Here is a 15922-nt window from a genome sequence, read left to right as displayed (position 1 = left end):
TGTGACATCCCTGCTGTGGCTCGGGCCACAGCGTACAGCCCTCCATAGAAGCCCGTGGAGCCGGCATTGTGATCCAACCTTTCACGACCAGCCCTCATGGCTGACTGCTAGTGCCAGGCGTGTTTTACAATTTTCCGACTGCCGTGCAAGAGGGTGAACCCCTGTGTGTTTCTGACAACATATGCCCATGGAGAATGCTACCCGTCGTTCTTTGTTTACCACACTACAAAGCCCATGGTCGACCCCTATTTACGGACTAGTTGCTAAACGCTCATTCATACCCAGAGTTATGTTTCTTGCATACAAGGCAGCATGGTCGTTTAGTCATAATATTACTTATGATCATTTTTCAAATGATTCCCATGGCAGCAATGCATCATAAAAAAACACCAAAAAAAATATAAACAATTCAAAAGGAGCCAATGTAATGCAATTGGCTTCAGCTATTTTTGTGACCTGCTTTGTCATAGTCTAAATTATAACAAATAGGGTTAGACGTGACAAAATGAGTTCTCACTCATTACCTCACTCCCTCCCTCAGTCTCCAGGCTGGAGAGATGCTGAATGCTCATATATTTCCTGCGTTACCCACAACTACGGGGAGAAATCATCGTGCATCCACCGCCTCATTTGCATGACAAGTGCTGGACCGGGGGCCCCCAAGGGGCCAACCCTATGGGACCTCAAAGAGGATGGGCCCTTATGTAAGGACCACCCCACCATCACCAATGCACCCGCCCTCTCCATCCTTTCTGGAGCCTTCCTCCCACCCCCGTCATCCCCCTTCCCGCTCTCCCTCTGCCCGAGCGGCCACTTAAAACCACGTACTTTGTTTGTGTCGCTTGAATAACTAATCGAAGGACATGCAAATCCGGAGCTGGCCCAAAGCCCTCTGTGTGTTTGATAAGATTTGTGGGGAGGTGGTGCTGGCGTCTGGGCGGGCCTGTCTCGGTCCCCATTCACATGCCTCCCTTATTTACGCACAACGGCCCACTGTGAGCGTTGGGGATCCAGGATCAGCCAGTTGAACAATTTAGCAAATATGCAGGAGAAGAGACAATTAGTGGGGGATACACAAACACTGTTGTGCTACTTTAGGGAGCGGGCTGAAGTCCGTGTGGTCCCGGCTGTCCGGGTCCTAATGAGCCCTGACAGGTTGGACATTATCTACCAGCCTGTGTTTCAGTTTTTCCCCTCTTCCGCATGCTCTCTCTCTCTCTCTCTCTCTCTCTCTCTCTCTCTCTCTCTCTCTCTCTCTCTCTCTCTCTCTCTCTCTCTTTCCAACCATCGCTCGCTCCGTCTCTCGCCCTCTTATGAGCCCATGTTTGGAGTCAGCAAAGCAGAGCTCATTACAAAACGTCGTCATGCGCCACCAAAACAAGGCTTAATGAGCGTTCTCCTCCTCTCTGTGTAAACCCAGCGGACGCTGACGTCCAGAGGAAGAGAAAAAGGCTTTTTTCTCACTCGACGTAACACAAACAAAAGAACAACGTTGATTATCTTCTGCTTCCCCATCCATTCCATTCACACATACGTGAAAATCTCACACACACACACACAAACATACACACACATTCACACACACATACACACACACACACATGTACACACACGCTGTTGTGTTCAGCCCATGAAGGCCAGAGAGACTTAATGAGCGGGAAGAGAAAACCGCAGGCCCCAGAAATATACAAAAGTGAGCCGGCCAACCAGTCACTCCTTGTCCTCCATCTTTTCTCCCTAGGCCTGTGATCTTTTGTCTGGCGTCCTTTCCATGGCTCTTCCGCTGCCATCCCGGCCTGACCGCAACTGTCTTTCTGTCTGGTTTGTTTTACTGCAGGGGAATTTGGGTTAAACAACAATCGAAAGGGACATTCCAGTCAGTAAGGGACGGCAGTAGCTCAGGAAGTAGAGCGGGTTGACTTGCTAGTTTGATTTCTGTCCTCTTTGAGTGTCGAGGTGTCCCTTAGAAAGACACAAACATCTAAAGTCTGATGCGGAGTAAAGCTCAAATCTGTGTGAACAGGGTGTTTCATTGTCTTGCGCTTCAATTTGTTTCGACCAATCAGGTTCCTGGGGATGGAGATCTGAAGGCACGTGTCCGTCTCGACTGGAAACAACCTGACTGGTGGAACCACCACAAATATTATATGGCACCCAGTGGTTGGAAGGGACTAAGAAAAACCAAAAGGTAAAAGGTAAAGGTAAAGAAAAAAATAAGTTTATTCAAATTAAAATCCTTCAACCTTTCCAATAACAAGATCAATGATCTGTCCAAAAGGTAAAGAAAAAAAATGCGATTATTAAAATGAAAATCCTTCAACCTTTCCAAAAACAAGGTCAACGAATAACTACCAGGCAAGAACTCGGACGTGAAATCATCAACATTTCACCTAAAATAAACGCTTCTCATAGCTGTTGGAATCACAAGGTTAAACGCCCTGTCCGTACACTCATTTTGGACCTTGTAAGTGCAGAGCTCAACAAAATATATAAAACGGGTCTAGTCGTTTCTAGATATAATCATGCGGAAATGGTATATATTATACCTTTCAACTATAATAGAAAACATGGGATTTCCAAAACAAGAAAAACGTGTCCTTTAATACAGTGTTGATTCTGGGAGTAGTACCAACATTGATACGAGGAAATGACGAGGAGAAACCCGTTCATCAGCTTGCCAAACCAGCTACAGCAAATCAACGCAGTTTAATCAAAACAATGCCATCCTAATAACATTCCCTAACTTCAAAAAATGAAATAAAATATATAAATCCAAGCCATAGAACGTCAACAACAGAATCGTCAAACGCCGAAAAGCAAACAAAGACAAAGCCTCAAAATATGTGCAGAATATAGGTCACCTGAAGAACAAATTGGAGTGCCATGGAGCGAGGAGAACACATCCACCCTGCTGAGACCGTGGGAATCGGATTAACCAGTTGCTACCGCTCAAACAGGTTCCACCATAACCTCCTGCACTTGACTCAATGGACCTGAGAACTGAGGAGCAGTGGCACATCAAAGGCCACTATGCCCTACCTGTTCTTACAGTTGGATGCGTTACTGCTGCCAGGTACTTCACACCTGCACACTACGTAGGCGCAGTCATTATACACAATGACATGAAAGAATGTATTGTCATGTCAGAACAAACGTTGATAACAATATGTGTTTATGCCATTATACCTTGCGCGCTCGTGACACCTTAGGTAATCTGAATCTTGGCCAACTAGGGAAAAACACTTACTGAGGCAGGCAGTCCAGGACGCAGGATGGCCTCTGCGTCCAACACTGAAAAGGGACACCTGTAGCAGCCAAAATAAATCAAAGAAAGTGTGTGTGTGTGTGTGTGTGTGTGTGTGTGTGTGTGTGTGTGTGTGTGTGTGTGTGTGTGTGTGTGTGTGTGTGTGTGTGTGTGTGTGTGTGTGTGTGTGTGTGTGTGTGTGTTTGGGTGTGCATCCAGTCGTCCACCCAAAATATTTGTGAGCCTTTCGAGAAGCAATGCATTATCCAAAAAGCGAGACCAAAAACAAAAAAAAGAGTCCCGCCTTGGAGATCCAGCTCAGGTCAGAGCAGTGTGGTACCCAGCGTCTGGTCGGCCCTTTTGGCTGAAGGAACGAGGTCTCTCATCCGGGCCGGATCCAGGGGGGGAGCTGCTCCAGAGTTAGTGGTAAGGAAACAACGGAAGGGAACTGGAGGAGCCCAGATGATGTTTATCTTAGAAACCGACCCAGGAACCGGAGTCCTGGTGTGGATGACTGGAAAAGGCAGAGGGCATGACACACAAACCTGCATGTGTGCCCACAAACTGGTTGGGGAGCCACCGCCTAATGACTACCTGAGACAATAACAAACTCTCGCCAGTCCTACACACAGCCCGTGGACCGATGGTCGGTTGGCAACCTGTCTGCCTACCCAGTCATCCTGTCCCTGCCCTACCTGTCAATCCTAGTTTATAGGTGTCAAGAATCGTAACCAAAGCCTAACTTACTGTCACTGCGTGTGAACTGCGCGAGCTGGCATGAAATGGTGTAACCACGACCCTCACTGGCCCTGGTGTAACCAGATGAATAATGATTTATAACATTGATTCACGGGGTGATTAGGGTTGGTGTTGGGATAGACACAGCTGGATGCACTGATCGGTCCCTGCATTGGCCCTTCACCCAACAATAGCTCTCCCAGTTTCAATGGCTTTATCATCGTTTTCATGACTCTGTACATTTCCAAGAGTAAAACGTGTTGTGGTTCATACAGGCCTCTCAGGATTCATCCCAGCCTGCGGATAAAGATAGAAGAGGGGGGCTGATCGAGTGTCAGCATCCTAGTTCATAAACAGATCCCATTTCCACAGCGGAGACAGGGCCTGGGGACACCCCAGCCTTTCCCCCACCAGTATGACTGAACAGAGTAGTGCACACTACAAGCCCACTGCCTGACGCAACACTTCACCTGTGTCTCAATAGCACGCCAAACGCAGACCACAATATGTCCCCTAGGATTTACAACCAAAGATTGTGAACTTCCTTTGTGTAATCGGGTCCTCCCGTATGTCAACAGAAGTAGAATAGTGACTTTGAAACAACCTGAAAAAACAAAGAGATATTCAATGTTGATCGTGCTTTGGTAAGGATTTTCAGATTTTCTGGGTGCTTGAAAACTGCTCAGTGCCACAAAACCAAATTCAAACCTGTATTCAAACGAAACCTTTTAACCAAATTAGACAGTGTCTGAATAGTCTGAATGAATGTGTGTGTGTTAAGCAACACATGACTTTAGATCAGGCAGTGATCTGAACACACTCTGCATACCAAGCAGCCGTAGGACCCTGAGCCTTGTGTGGTACCTACAGCGGCACTAATGGGGTCCATCTGGTCCACCGAGGGACGTGTTCCGGTCTAACAGCTAGCATAACAATGCTCGTCAGGTCGCAGCGTTAGCACAGGGAGGTACGGCTCCCAAAATGATCTCTGAACTGCATCGGCCCCGCAAAACGGGACCTTTCAGGGTCAAATGTCAAGGTGTTGACCTCTTCCAACTACTTGGGGATGTTGCCGGTGTTCCAGAAGGAAAAATCAACACTTATTCAACACGGTGAATGAGTGATTTGGACCTCAATGCAGAGCAGAAGCATCTGGATCTGATTGGCGGGTTTTCATTGGAAGGCTTTAGCTTGGCCTGTCTCATCCGATAGGCCTAGTTGTTACTTGAGCCCTTTACTTTAAGAACCAGGTGAGGAGATGATCATAACAAACTACATCTAGAGTGAGTGTTATAAATACACACAGTTTCACACACACGGCAGGGTAAATACACACACACACAGACTGTGCAAACCACTAACAGACAAATGTAAAGTGTTAGTTAATAGTCTTAGATGATAAGGAGGACACATGGTCTCCTGACCTTCAACAGCAGCCATAATGTTACAGTGACACTAAGGGAGAGGCTGACAGACTGAGACTGAGACTGAGAGAGAGAGAGAGAGAGAGAGAGAGAGAGAGAGAGAGAGAGAGAGAGAGAGAGAGAGAGAGAGAGAGAGAGAGAGAGACACACAAAGAACAGAGAGAGAGAGAGAGAGAGAGAGAGAGAGAGAGAGAGAGAGAGAGAGAGAGAGAGACACACACAAAGAACACAGAGAGAGAGAGAGAGAGAGAGAGAGAGAGAGAGAGAGAGAGAGAGAGAGAGAGAGAGAGAGAGAGAGAGAGAGAGAGAGAGAGAGAGAGAGAGAGAGAGAGAGAGAGAGAGAGAGAGAGAGAGATCTGGAGAGCTAGACAACATTTTCTGGCAAAAAGGAGAAGCTTCAGTCTTCGACTCACCCACAGTCATGGGAGAGGAGCAGAGGAGCATGGGAAAAGGGGGACAGAGCTCCAACATGATGCTAACCCCCTGCCACACAGAGACACACACACACACACAATTCCCTTAGCCTGACAGGACGTGGAATGGGAGACAAATTCCTGACCCTCTTTCTCTCTTGTATCAACTATGTGTTAAAAGTCTGGACGAGAGCCCATTAGTGCTGACTGCTTAATCGGGGTCCAGGCGTGTGTGTGTGTGTGCATGTGTATGTGTATGTGTATGTGTATGTGAGTGTGAGTGTGAGTGTGTGTGTGTGTGTGTGTGTGTGTGTGTGTGTGTGTGTGTGTGTGTGTGTGTGTGTGTGTGTGTGTGTGTGTGTGTGTGTGTGTGTGTGTGTGTGTGTGTGTGTGGAGCAGTGGAGTGGAACCACCTTGCATCTGTGCACAAATGCAGTGAGTAATGAGTAAGAGCAAATATAACAGTGTGAGAAAGACTGCAAGGAATGGATCTGACAGCATGTGCACCTTAAACCATCCAGGAACCAAACCTCCCCTACTCATCCTAGCTAAGGACAAGTAGACCAACTTTATGTACTTAATCCTATTCAAAAGCCATGGAATATGTATTTCTGCTTTGACTAGTAAAAGAGGAACCGTGTCAGGAGTACAACAGATTGAACCCAACAAAGACACACAACCAAACACACAACACACACACACGCGCACACAGAGCCTTGCAGCCTTCCGGCCCAGGCCTCTCCTCCGGCCCGGGCGGTGTAAAGACAACGCGCCACAAATCCGCTGCGGAAGAGCCCACACACACACCGCCGCCCCTGGCCGCTGACGCCACCGGCCGGCGCTCAGCCCGACAGAAAGGAGCCCGCTCGCTTCTACTTCCTCCCAACCCGCCAACAAGTCCTTTAACTCACTCCTGCCTCACCTGGTTAATGGACTGCATTTATTAACTGCTTTTATCCAAAGCACCTTACAATATTGCCTGGCAATCACCCATTCATGCGACCATTCACACACCGACGGCGGAGTCAACCATGCAGGGCGACAGCCAGCTCAGCGGGAGCAGTTAGCGTTAGGTGCCTTGCTCAGGGACACCTCGACACTCCCAGTTAGGAGGAGCGTGGGATCGAACCAGCAACCTTGCGGTTCCCAGCCAACCCGCTCTACCTCCCGATCTACTGCCGTGCCCCTCTCACCTGTGCCATGCCCCCCCCCTGCAGAGCATACTGGTGACGGGGTCCTGGGGAAGATGACGGCAAGCAGGCTGGCTGGCCCAGGGTTCTCTCTGTTCTTTCTCCCCCAAAAGTATCCTCACGCTCACCGACTTTCTCTCCGACTCTCTCTCTCTGACCGTTGCATCCGTCTCTCATGGTAGCCTGGAGCCCCCCCCCCCCCCCCCCGCCCCCTGCCCCCCCCGCCCCCGCCACACCACCAACCCCCCCCACTCCCACCCCTACCACCACCGCCACCCCCCTCCCCACCCGCTGGACAAACCCACTAAAGAAAACAAATGAGCAAAGGGAATGAGAGCGTGTGAGGGTAAGAGAGAGAGAGTGTGTGTGTGGGGGGATGGGGATGGGGGAGAGGGAGAGGAAGAGAGGGAGAGGGAGAGGGAAAGAGGCAGAGGAAGAGGGAGAGATAGAGAGATAGATAGAGAGAGAGGTGAGAAAGGGATGTCCGGCCAACTTACATGAGAAATGCTAGAGTTCAAGTCCACTGAACCTAAAACCTCTACAAACATTTAACTTTCTAATCCGAAAGCATGCAATCGTCCACAGTGAGGGTTTCTGCATATCTTGGCCCCACATGACTTCCCTGGGCCACCAAAATAATAGTGCTTGTGCCGTTATTCTATCCTGAGCACACGGTCTGTTTCTCTGTGGAGCCAGCCCTATGCTCGCTAGTATGAAAGTGTAACCTGACTTTGACTCCCATTGAGCACAAGTCACAGCATAGCACTGACTCAATAGACACTCTGACGTGGACGGGACGCGGATGCACACAACCGACCGGCAGACAAGGCCACACTCCACCAGCCCAACATAGTGCCAACAGGGGTATAGAAAACTCACAAAATAAATAAGACCTCGCTGCGCGATAGAAAACGTCCAGGCAGTTGATGCCAAGGTGTATCCTGGCAACCGCCGTCCGGCCCAGCCCCCCCCCCCCCCCCCCCCCCTTTCTCATAGACGCCGTCCAACTCAGAGCCAAGCGGCCCGGGGCCTCGCGGGCGGGGACCCGGCCAGCTGGACGACGCTGGTGGAGGGTCACTAGAGGAGAGGGTCAGCTGCCAGCCCAGAGCCCTGGTTTGTTGTGACTACTTGTTATGTGGCCTGGCTTGTTTTTTTTGTTTTTGTTTTAATGACAAGGACTTTTCCAGAAATTGGAAAGGATTCGCCGAAAAGGATGATCCAACTATTTTAAAGTGCAGCTTTTTTTTTTCTAGGAGTTTTATAAAGCCTGTTTTATGAAAGCGTATGTATCAATCCAAAACGCGACCTACCAAACAACCATCCCCGCATACTAATATAGTGTAGTTTGGTTCATTCAGTCAGTCAGACACAAGCTCCCCACTGCTTCTCCAGACTGCGCTCCCCTTCCTCTCAGCACGGCTGGGCTCTGTGGTTTCTGAGCTCCGCAGGCTTCAAATGGATTCAACGTTTTGTCCTCCACTGTAAATTACAGAGTGTGCGAGGCACATTGGATTTCCCTCAGCGTGCGTGTGTGAGTGGGTGTGCGTGCGTGTTTGCGTGCCTGGACGCGTGTGTGTGCGCTTGTTGTTCCGGTGGCACTAGGACGGTGGGGTTCACTCAGGGGTCACGGTGCTGGAAGCGATTTCGCACTGTGTCGGGGAGCTGCCTCCACAACAAAGAGGAATGGGTCTGGTGGTGGTGGTGGTGATGGTGGTGAAGAAGGGGGGGGGGGGGGGGGGGGCCTCTTGGACTAGTTGCAGGTTGTCTCAATAACAAAAAGGGCTGTGGCATTAACAGCCTAACTGTTATATATACACGATATAGAAACTATACTATCACATAAACACTTTATTTACTCTTTTAGATTGCCGCATGTCAGGGTGATGCCCGCCAAAGGGGGCACGATGTGGAGTGTTTTTTTACAACCCCCAAAGCACCATGGGAGTTTTACTATGCTATGGCTACCTGGAGCCACATGAACCTTTGAAGCTGGAGACGGAGCGCATAAGTGATGATCCGGAATACATTAAAGTGAGTGGGGAGGTGGAGCGCACCCCGCAATAAAGCCCAAGCTCCAATAAAGTCTCCCCTAATCTTTTAACACCCACAGTGATAATCCCTTTAACATGTGCTGCCAATATGTGCAGACTCATGTCTTGAGAAGATCGGTTACAGCGGTAGGTTCAAAGAGAAATAGCGGTGAAGTAACAATAAAAGTTAAGTTGTCTGAATAGAATTAGCCCAATTAGTCTCATATGTGTTGAAATGTGTGAGAAAAGTGTTCTGAATCATTTGTATTGGCGTCTCTACCGATCTTGAGGAAGGACAACCAAGTGTTAACCTATTAGTAGGCCATTCAACCACTTACCTCCTTCACTTTCACTCGTAACCTTTAATTCTTCAAAGGAATCTAGTGCTGGTTCAAAGGATAGTGTTCCTTTCAATGCACTGTAAGTTATATTGTCCTATGATTGCTGTACATCTACTGAAAATGCATTTGCTACGTTTTATTTTTTATTTCTCTTGTACATTTTGTATGGCTGTTTTTGGGCCTTTATGGATTGGATGGAGCATAGTGAAGAGAGACCGGACAGTCGGCTGTAGAAGGGGGAATGGAGTGGGCCTCGAGATATGGTGTGAACCGGTTAGAGAAGGTGTTGAGATGAACATATCGCGCACATATTGTCGTCTTAAATTGTAACTTGTTTCCTTTTATCAAGAGTGGACATGTTTGGTAAAAGGTTGCTATTAAAATGCCCTAAGAAGTAGAGTGTCCTTAGATGGATCCCATTTTACATCAGTTTTGGCTCAGCCTACTTAGGCAGTGTTACTGTTGAGTCATAAAATAGATGTTTTTTCCAAAGTGAAGTAAAATGAATAAAGAGAAAGGTTGAATGGGGGTATCCATCTAGAGTTACAGCTCAACCATAACAGTTCCCACTATTTCAATTCCAGGGAAAGCATGGGCTGAGCTTCAAGGGTTTTGTGATGACCTCGGTGTGTTCTGAGTGTTTTGCTGCGTTTGAAAACACTATTTTACCATCTAATGTCTAATGTCTGCCCTCAGCTTACCTGTAAGGAGATGGAATGGCACCGGCGTTTCTGCAGAAGAAAGAGAAAGGCATAATCATTTTACAAGGAATGAACAATTGTATCCCATACATTGTAATCGGTGTAGAACATCATGATGACTCATGAGTGTGAGTACTTTTTGTACATTTAGGACAGCCTATGGCAATAGCCGACAAAACCTTGAGGAAACAAGGAAACAAGTTAATCTGGTTGCTCTAATAAACTCCAGGACAACATTTTCAAGAAGTCGTGTCATGCAGCCCTCGTTTAAAAAAACAACAACAAACAAACAAACTACACTATTATTAATTACTGCAGATAAGCCATCCGACTCAGGTGAAAAGGACCCCTGTTGTGGGTGGATTGGATGCTCAGATGCAAACAGAAAGCCATATAACGGCCTCTGGGTGAGGGGTTGGACTGAAACAAAACATGCACTCTGATGAATGGTGTGTTAACCTAAATAGGGTAAATATCTGAGGTGGTCCAATACGTCCACTCTGATTTGTATTCTTGGTACCAACCAGACGCATGCAGTTCAACTCGCACATCCGCAACACACACACACACACACACACACACACACACACACACACACACACACACACACACACACACACACACACACACACACACACACACACACACACACACCAGCTGCTTTTGTACAGAGAGTGTGCCTTCTGCGGTGTGCGCTATAAAGGCAAGATGACAGCAACAGACACAGCTGAAAAAGTGACTCAAAGACTGTTTGCTGTTAAACCCTGCTGCGTTCTTGTTTCCCAATGGGCAATGAAATCTAGAAATAGACAAAACAAACACATAAATGAAGCTCCCTAAGCAGTTACCTCTGTAACAACTTCATGTGTTAACAGCCAAGGCATATCGACAAAATGCGATGATGCTAGTTGGTCCGAGTTTTCAGGCTTACCCTACCCTCCAACATCTTCTCAAAACCCCCAAGGAGCTCCATGCCAAATTATATATATATATTTCTTACAGGAGTCTGTGATTGACAAGCCTAATGAGAGCAGTAATTGATGGACGAAGACTTAAGCTTCCATTTTGACCCCTGTCCATCTACCGGCTTGTTAAATCCAAGACCTCACAGCCCCTTCTAGCTGCACCCTGAGGACTTTCCTTACACTGAGTACTATACTGATGCTACGGTTGTGCTCATGTTAACCATTAGCATGTGCACCTTGTAGCTGATTGCAAGATAGTGAATTATCATCTACAGATACTGATTGGCTAGCCAGACCTGAAGATTCAGATTTGGATGCCAAATGTGGTGTTACCCAATAGCTATTCTTTAAAAAAGCGTTATTCTGTTGAGAAAAAAAGAGTTTGAGTTTATTACCCATTTAGCCTCAGGTAGAATTTAAATGGAAAGTGTGTGTGCGAACACTATATTCATTAATACTACTAACCGTTGCACAAATTCTGTGGAGAAAGACAATAACACAAAAGGAAATGTGTCTGAATAGTGTGACTGGAAAATTACAAACAAGACGTTGTTACTGTAGACTTTAATCCTATTTAATACGAGCACCGGATATTCTGGGTTAACTCCACCTTGGGGGGGTCTTTGCAAACATTGAAAATAAGAAAAAAAAACGTTGCTACAGATCAGGGACAACTAATCCTTAGTCAAACCCCAGAATATAAAGCTTTTGACAAAGCACGTAGTGTAGGACTATAGCCACCATGATATTTACTAGTTAAAGTGTGCTTCAAACAAAGCGCTCTTAATTTTGTCTAGCTATATGTTCTGATGTAAAGAGAGAAGAGCTACAACTTTGCAGGTTTCCAATCACGCCATGAATGTCATATGAATCCTAAACAAAGCCATCCAGGCTTAGAAATGAAAACATGAGAAGTGTTATTAACAGCCCTTAATGAATGTGTTCTTGCAGCACACTCAATCAGTGAGTGAAACGCTGGTTAGAGATAATGTAACATGCGTGGAGGCAGGGGAGTGTTAACGGTATAGAAGCCGAGTCAGAGGAAACAGCCACTACAAGTCATCACTCGTCTATCAGCAAGCAGAGGCGCTGTTAGTCTATGGGGGTTAACATGCCCAGTCACCCATGTGGACGAGTCAAAGGAAAGCCTTTGGGAATGGTCCTTTATCTTCTCAAAACTGTTCGGGCTGGTAGGCTTTGTTTTTTTCTACCTCAACTGTGACACAAGAGGCGCCTGCCCAAGGCGAGGACAATCGCTCCGTATACTGGTGGCGTCTCGCCTACACAATCCCAGAGGTCAAGTGTTGAATGGAAAATGAACCAAAAATAAATACTTGTTGTTCCCCTAGCATGTTCCTCTGAATGTTGATCATCCCTGTGCCATTACAATCAATGGCCGTGCACAAACTCTGAATGACCTCATCACGCTTCAATCACACTCCTGCCAAGAAGAAGCTTAGAATTGAAATGCAGCACTGGCATGTTGGAGAGAGAAACAGCTCAGTAATGCAGACACCGACAACAGGCACGGGGAGGATCTGACCGGCCTGGGGCCTGCACCGTCAGCAACACACCTCCCTGCCTGGCGTCTGGAGCCCAGGCTGCGGAGGGAGAAGGAATAAGGGAGAAGGGGAAGAGGGAGGAGGCGGCTCACAGGCAAACTCAAGACATGACCTTGCTTGTCCCTGTGCACAGCGGCGAAGCGGCAGCCACGAGAATCTGGGCCCGGTTCCACTGAGGGCCTGCTTCCCTCAACGCTTCCAGGGACGGTGGTGAGCTGGGGTTATCGTGCCCCACCCCCCACGATCGCTCACCTTTCCCTTCTTTGCTGACACACCCTCTCCTTAGTAGGCAGGCTAATGGTTGTGTCAACTTGGCATACAGTGATGTCTGTGCCACTTAGCCTGTCTTCACTGCCGCGAGGCCGAGCAAATACTCCCGGAGAAGACAAGAGGCTGAGATTAATGTTACATAGTAGGTGATAGTTTATAACAGAACAGTCAGTCCGGTGATATTAGGTTAGCTGGCTGCCTGCCATCAAGTTTTTACATTCCTCTATTGAGAAAGTATATACATATGGAGGAACCGCGGTGAAACTCTCACCCGTATCAACAGCACTGTCATCCACACTGCCAGGATCCAAAAGCCCCCATGGGCGTTAGGAAGACATTTGTTCCACAAGAGGAAATAGTAGGCCTACCCATTGGTATCGGCTTATGAAAGCCGTGACAGCTACACATTGTCTATTGCATAAAGACAACAGTGGACTTCATTCTGTGACTTTATTGATGAACAACAGTGGTCAATATGAGGAAAGTAAAGCCAAGATGAGATAATCAGTATAACTCATGGCATGGGCCGATGTTAATGTGAACTATTTCTTATTTAGGGTTATTCCTTGTGCAGGTCTCTTAAACTGGCCAATACAATATATTCAATATAGTAAGCCTTTGGTCTGATTTTAGATGTGTTTTATTATCAGCAAGGGGGGGGGGGTTGTTACTCAGCAAACAATGCATAATGGATTCATTTAGACGTCCAGAGACTAGGCCCTACGACATCGACAAAAAAAGTATTGATTTCAGTGTCAGCTGTCCTGATAACTCTTTGACGCTAGAGAGAAGCGTTGTTGTATTATAATGAACAGGCACCAAACATGCATTAAATCTTTCATTAAATCTTACCTGATACCACTTGAGTAGCGCCCAACAGAGGACGTAGGCTGCGAGCGAGAACTTGGCTGTCCTGTATCTCTCCGGCGGACAGGTAAGATACATGAGGAGCTCGGAGCGCCCCTCCGACCCTCCCTCACTGTCCGCGGTCCCAGTACTCTCCTCTTTCGGGCCAAATCTTGCAATGTTATTACCATCCTCATCATCCATTTTTCCTTCCACGATATCTTCTTGCAACGGACAGCTCTAAAAAAAACCTTCAAGAACTCCCCTATCTATAAATATAGTATCTTAATTGTTATCCAAGCCACGTCCTCGGGCCGAGCATGGCACTTCTAAAAAGTTTTACATTCTTGAAGGTGAAACAATTTTCCGTCATGCAAGCCCTTCAAAAATAAACGAGCGACCAGCATAACATTTACTCAAAAGGTGAATATTCCCTCCAGTCCAGCGCGTGTTGTATACTCCGCACACACGCAACTTCAGCAAAACATGTAAAGCTCACAGAAACACTGGTTCACACACACCGACGTTTCCGCTCAACCGTACCTCGCTTTTCAAAGTAAAAGTCGTTGTCTTTTTAATATAACACACCAAATGGCCATCAAATCTAGGCTGAATGTAATCTTGCTTGTAAACATTTGAAACGGCATTAAATCTAAAAAATATATTGATGTCACAAATTCCAGTTTATCATGTTACTTACACTTTACACAGAATTAACCTTTCAAACCGGATGTTTGTACACACGTAGTTTAATTTGGTAGTGACCGACTTTAATAATTTAACGATTATCATAATTTCTTATTGTTAAACAACAGGGACGTCTCTTTTTTTTGTTGTTTTTTGTTGTAACGACAAGGAATAATTCAAACGTATAGCGGCCAATGTCTAATGAAGATACTCCGGCGCCACCTGTCCTCCGATAGTCAATGGCAACATTATTAAAACTCTAGCTTTGTAATCTTTGCATTAAGAGAATGTTTTTTTCACGTTTCAAATAGTTAAAGTTTATTTCAAATATGTCAACCCGCCCCTAGACGTCACACAGTAGTCTGATAGCCCTCATCAAATATTGAAAAAAACAAATATCTAATTGTTCTAGCACTTCTAAAACAAGTAATGAAAATGACCAACCATTGTTTTAATTATGAGGCGCTTGACATGGAAAACAGAGTCAAACCCAAAGTTGAATATGGCCTTTGTAACAAATTATTCAAAACCTTAAACAACAAATGCTTTAGCTGAGTTTGTGCAAATCCTCCATGGTTATATACACCACCTGGAGGGACACAGAGTTAAACATCACCAATAGTCAGGATTCAAATCCCACCATAAAAAAAAAAGGTAAACACCTCGATGGCATTTCTTTAATTAGGAAAATACATTATTGAAAAATGTGTAAACCCGCATTCTCTGGCTTCTAGATGGCTACGATTTCTACTGAACTCAAACCAAAAAATGCACCGCTTGATGGAGCACAGTCTTTAGGTACACCACCCGTGTAGCTCGTAGCCTGGACATATGCATAGAGCTGATAGAGCAGACGCTCTATGCATATTTAACTTTAATATTCAACCTAACTGCCAATGCTTAATCAGATTGGAAGTGTGTGAAGGGGGATTACCTGTTGGTGGCAGGGGTCCGGGTAGTCACAGATGTCTTCTGGGAAGACAGAGCGGATCAACGTTTTCACCTGCTCAGGGTAAACATAGGTAGGGGGGCACTCTCCTTCCTCCTTCATGCCCACATTGTGAAAGACCTCCAAAAACAGATACAGGGACAAAAAGGTCCTACATTTCAATTTCAATTTACACATCACATTTGTGTGATATTGTAACACCTGTGTCTTTTTTAAATTAGACATTACCCACTCAGACAGCAACAGACACTTTGGTTGAGGATATTCAGCCAGCATAGAAATGTTATATCAGTAATATACATACCTAAAATAACCCATTTACTTTGAGCCCATGCTGTGCTGTGGAATAATACATTAATCTGGGCCAGCTACTGGCCAATCTGTGTTTTTTTACGTGCATGTATATATATATATATACATGTTGTATATTCAAAGAATCCAATTCTCAATGCATTGATGTAGCATAATATACTACCATAACATGCTACTATAGGAAAGTGTATACACTTTTCTCTACTATTTTAAGGCAGATGACAGTGTCTAGAATGATCCCATTTCAGAC

General features: G+C 46.2%; 1 protein-coding gene across 3 annotated transcripts in view; it reads right to left on the bottom strand.

The window, feature by feature from the left end:
• The window catches only part of arhgef4 (Rho guanine nucleotide exchange factor (GEF) 4), a 94502-nt gene extending 80283 nt beyond the window's left edge, over positions 1-14219 (bottom strand). For 2 of the 3 annotated variants that reach the window (XM_030348982.1, XM_030348984.1), the window contains exons 1-2: positions 13731-14219; positions 10082-10111 (exon numbers count right to left, since the gene is read on the bottom strand). In XM_030348982.1, the coding sequence (XP_030204842.1) occupies positions 10082-10111; positions 13731-13928 (228 nt within the window). In that variant the 5' untranslated portion in view covers positions 13929-14219. The remainder of the gene's footprint in view (positions 1-10081; positions 10112-13730) is intronic. The other variant, XM_030348983.1, reaches the window with a different exon arrangement.
• Between the last annotated feature and the right edge of the window lie 1703 nt (positions 14220-15922).

Source organism: Gadus morhua, chromosome 23 (genome assembly GCF_902167405.1).
Source record: "Gadus morhua chromosome 23, gadMor3.0, whole genome shotgun sequence".
Taxonomy (NCBI): domain Eukaryota; kingdom Metazoa; phylum Chordata; class Actinopteri; order Gadiformes; family Gadidae; genus Gadus; species Gadus morhua.
This window is presented reverse-complemented; position numbering and strand designations above follow the sequence as displayed.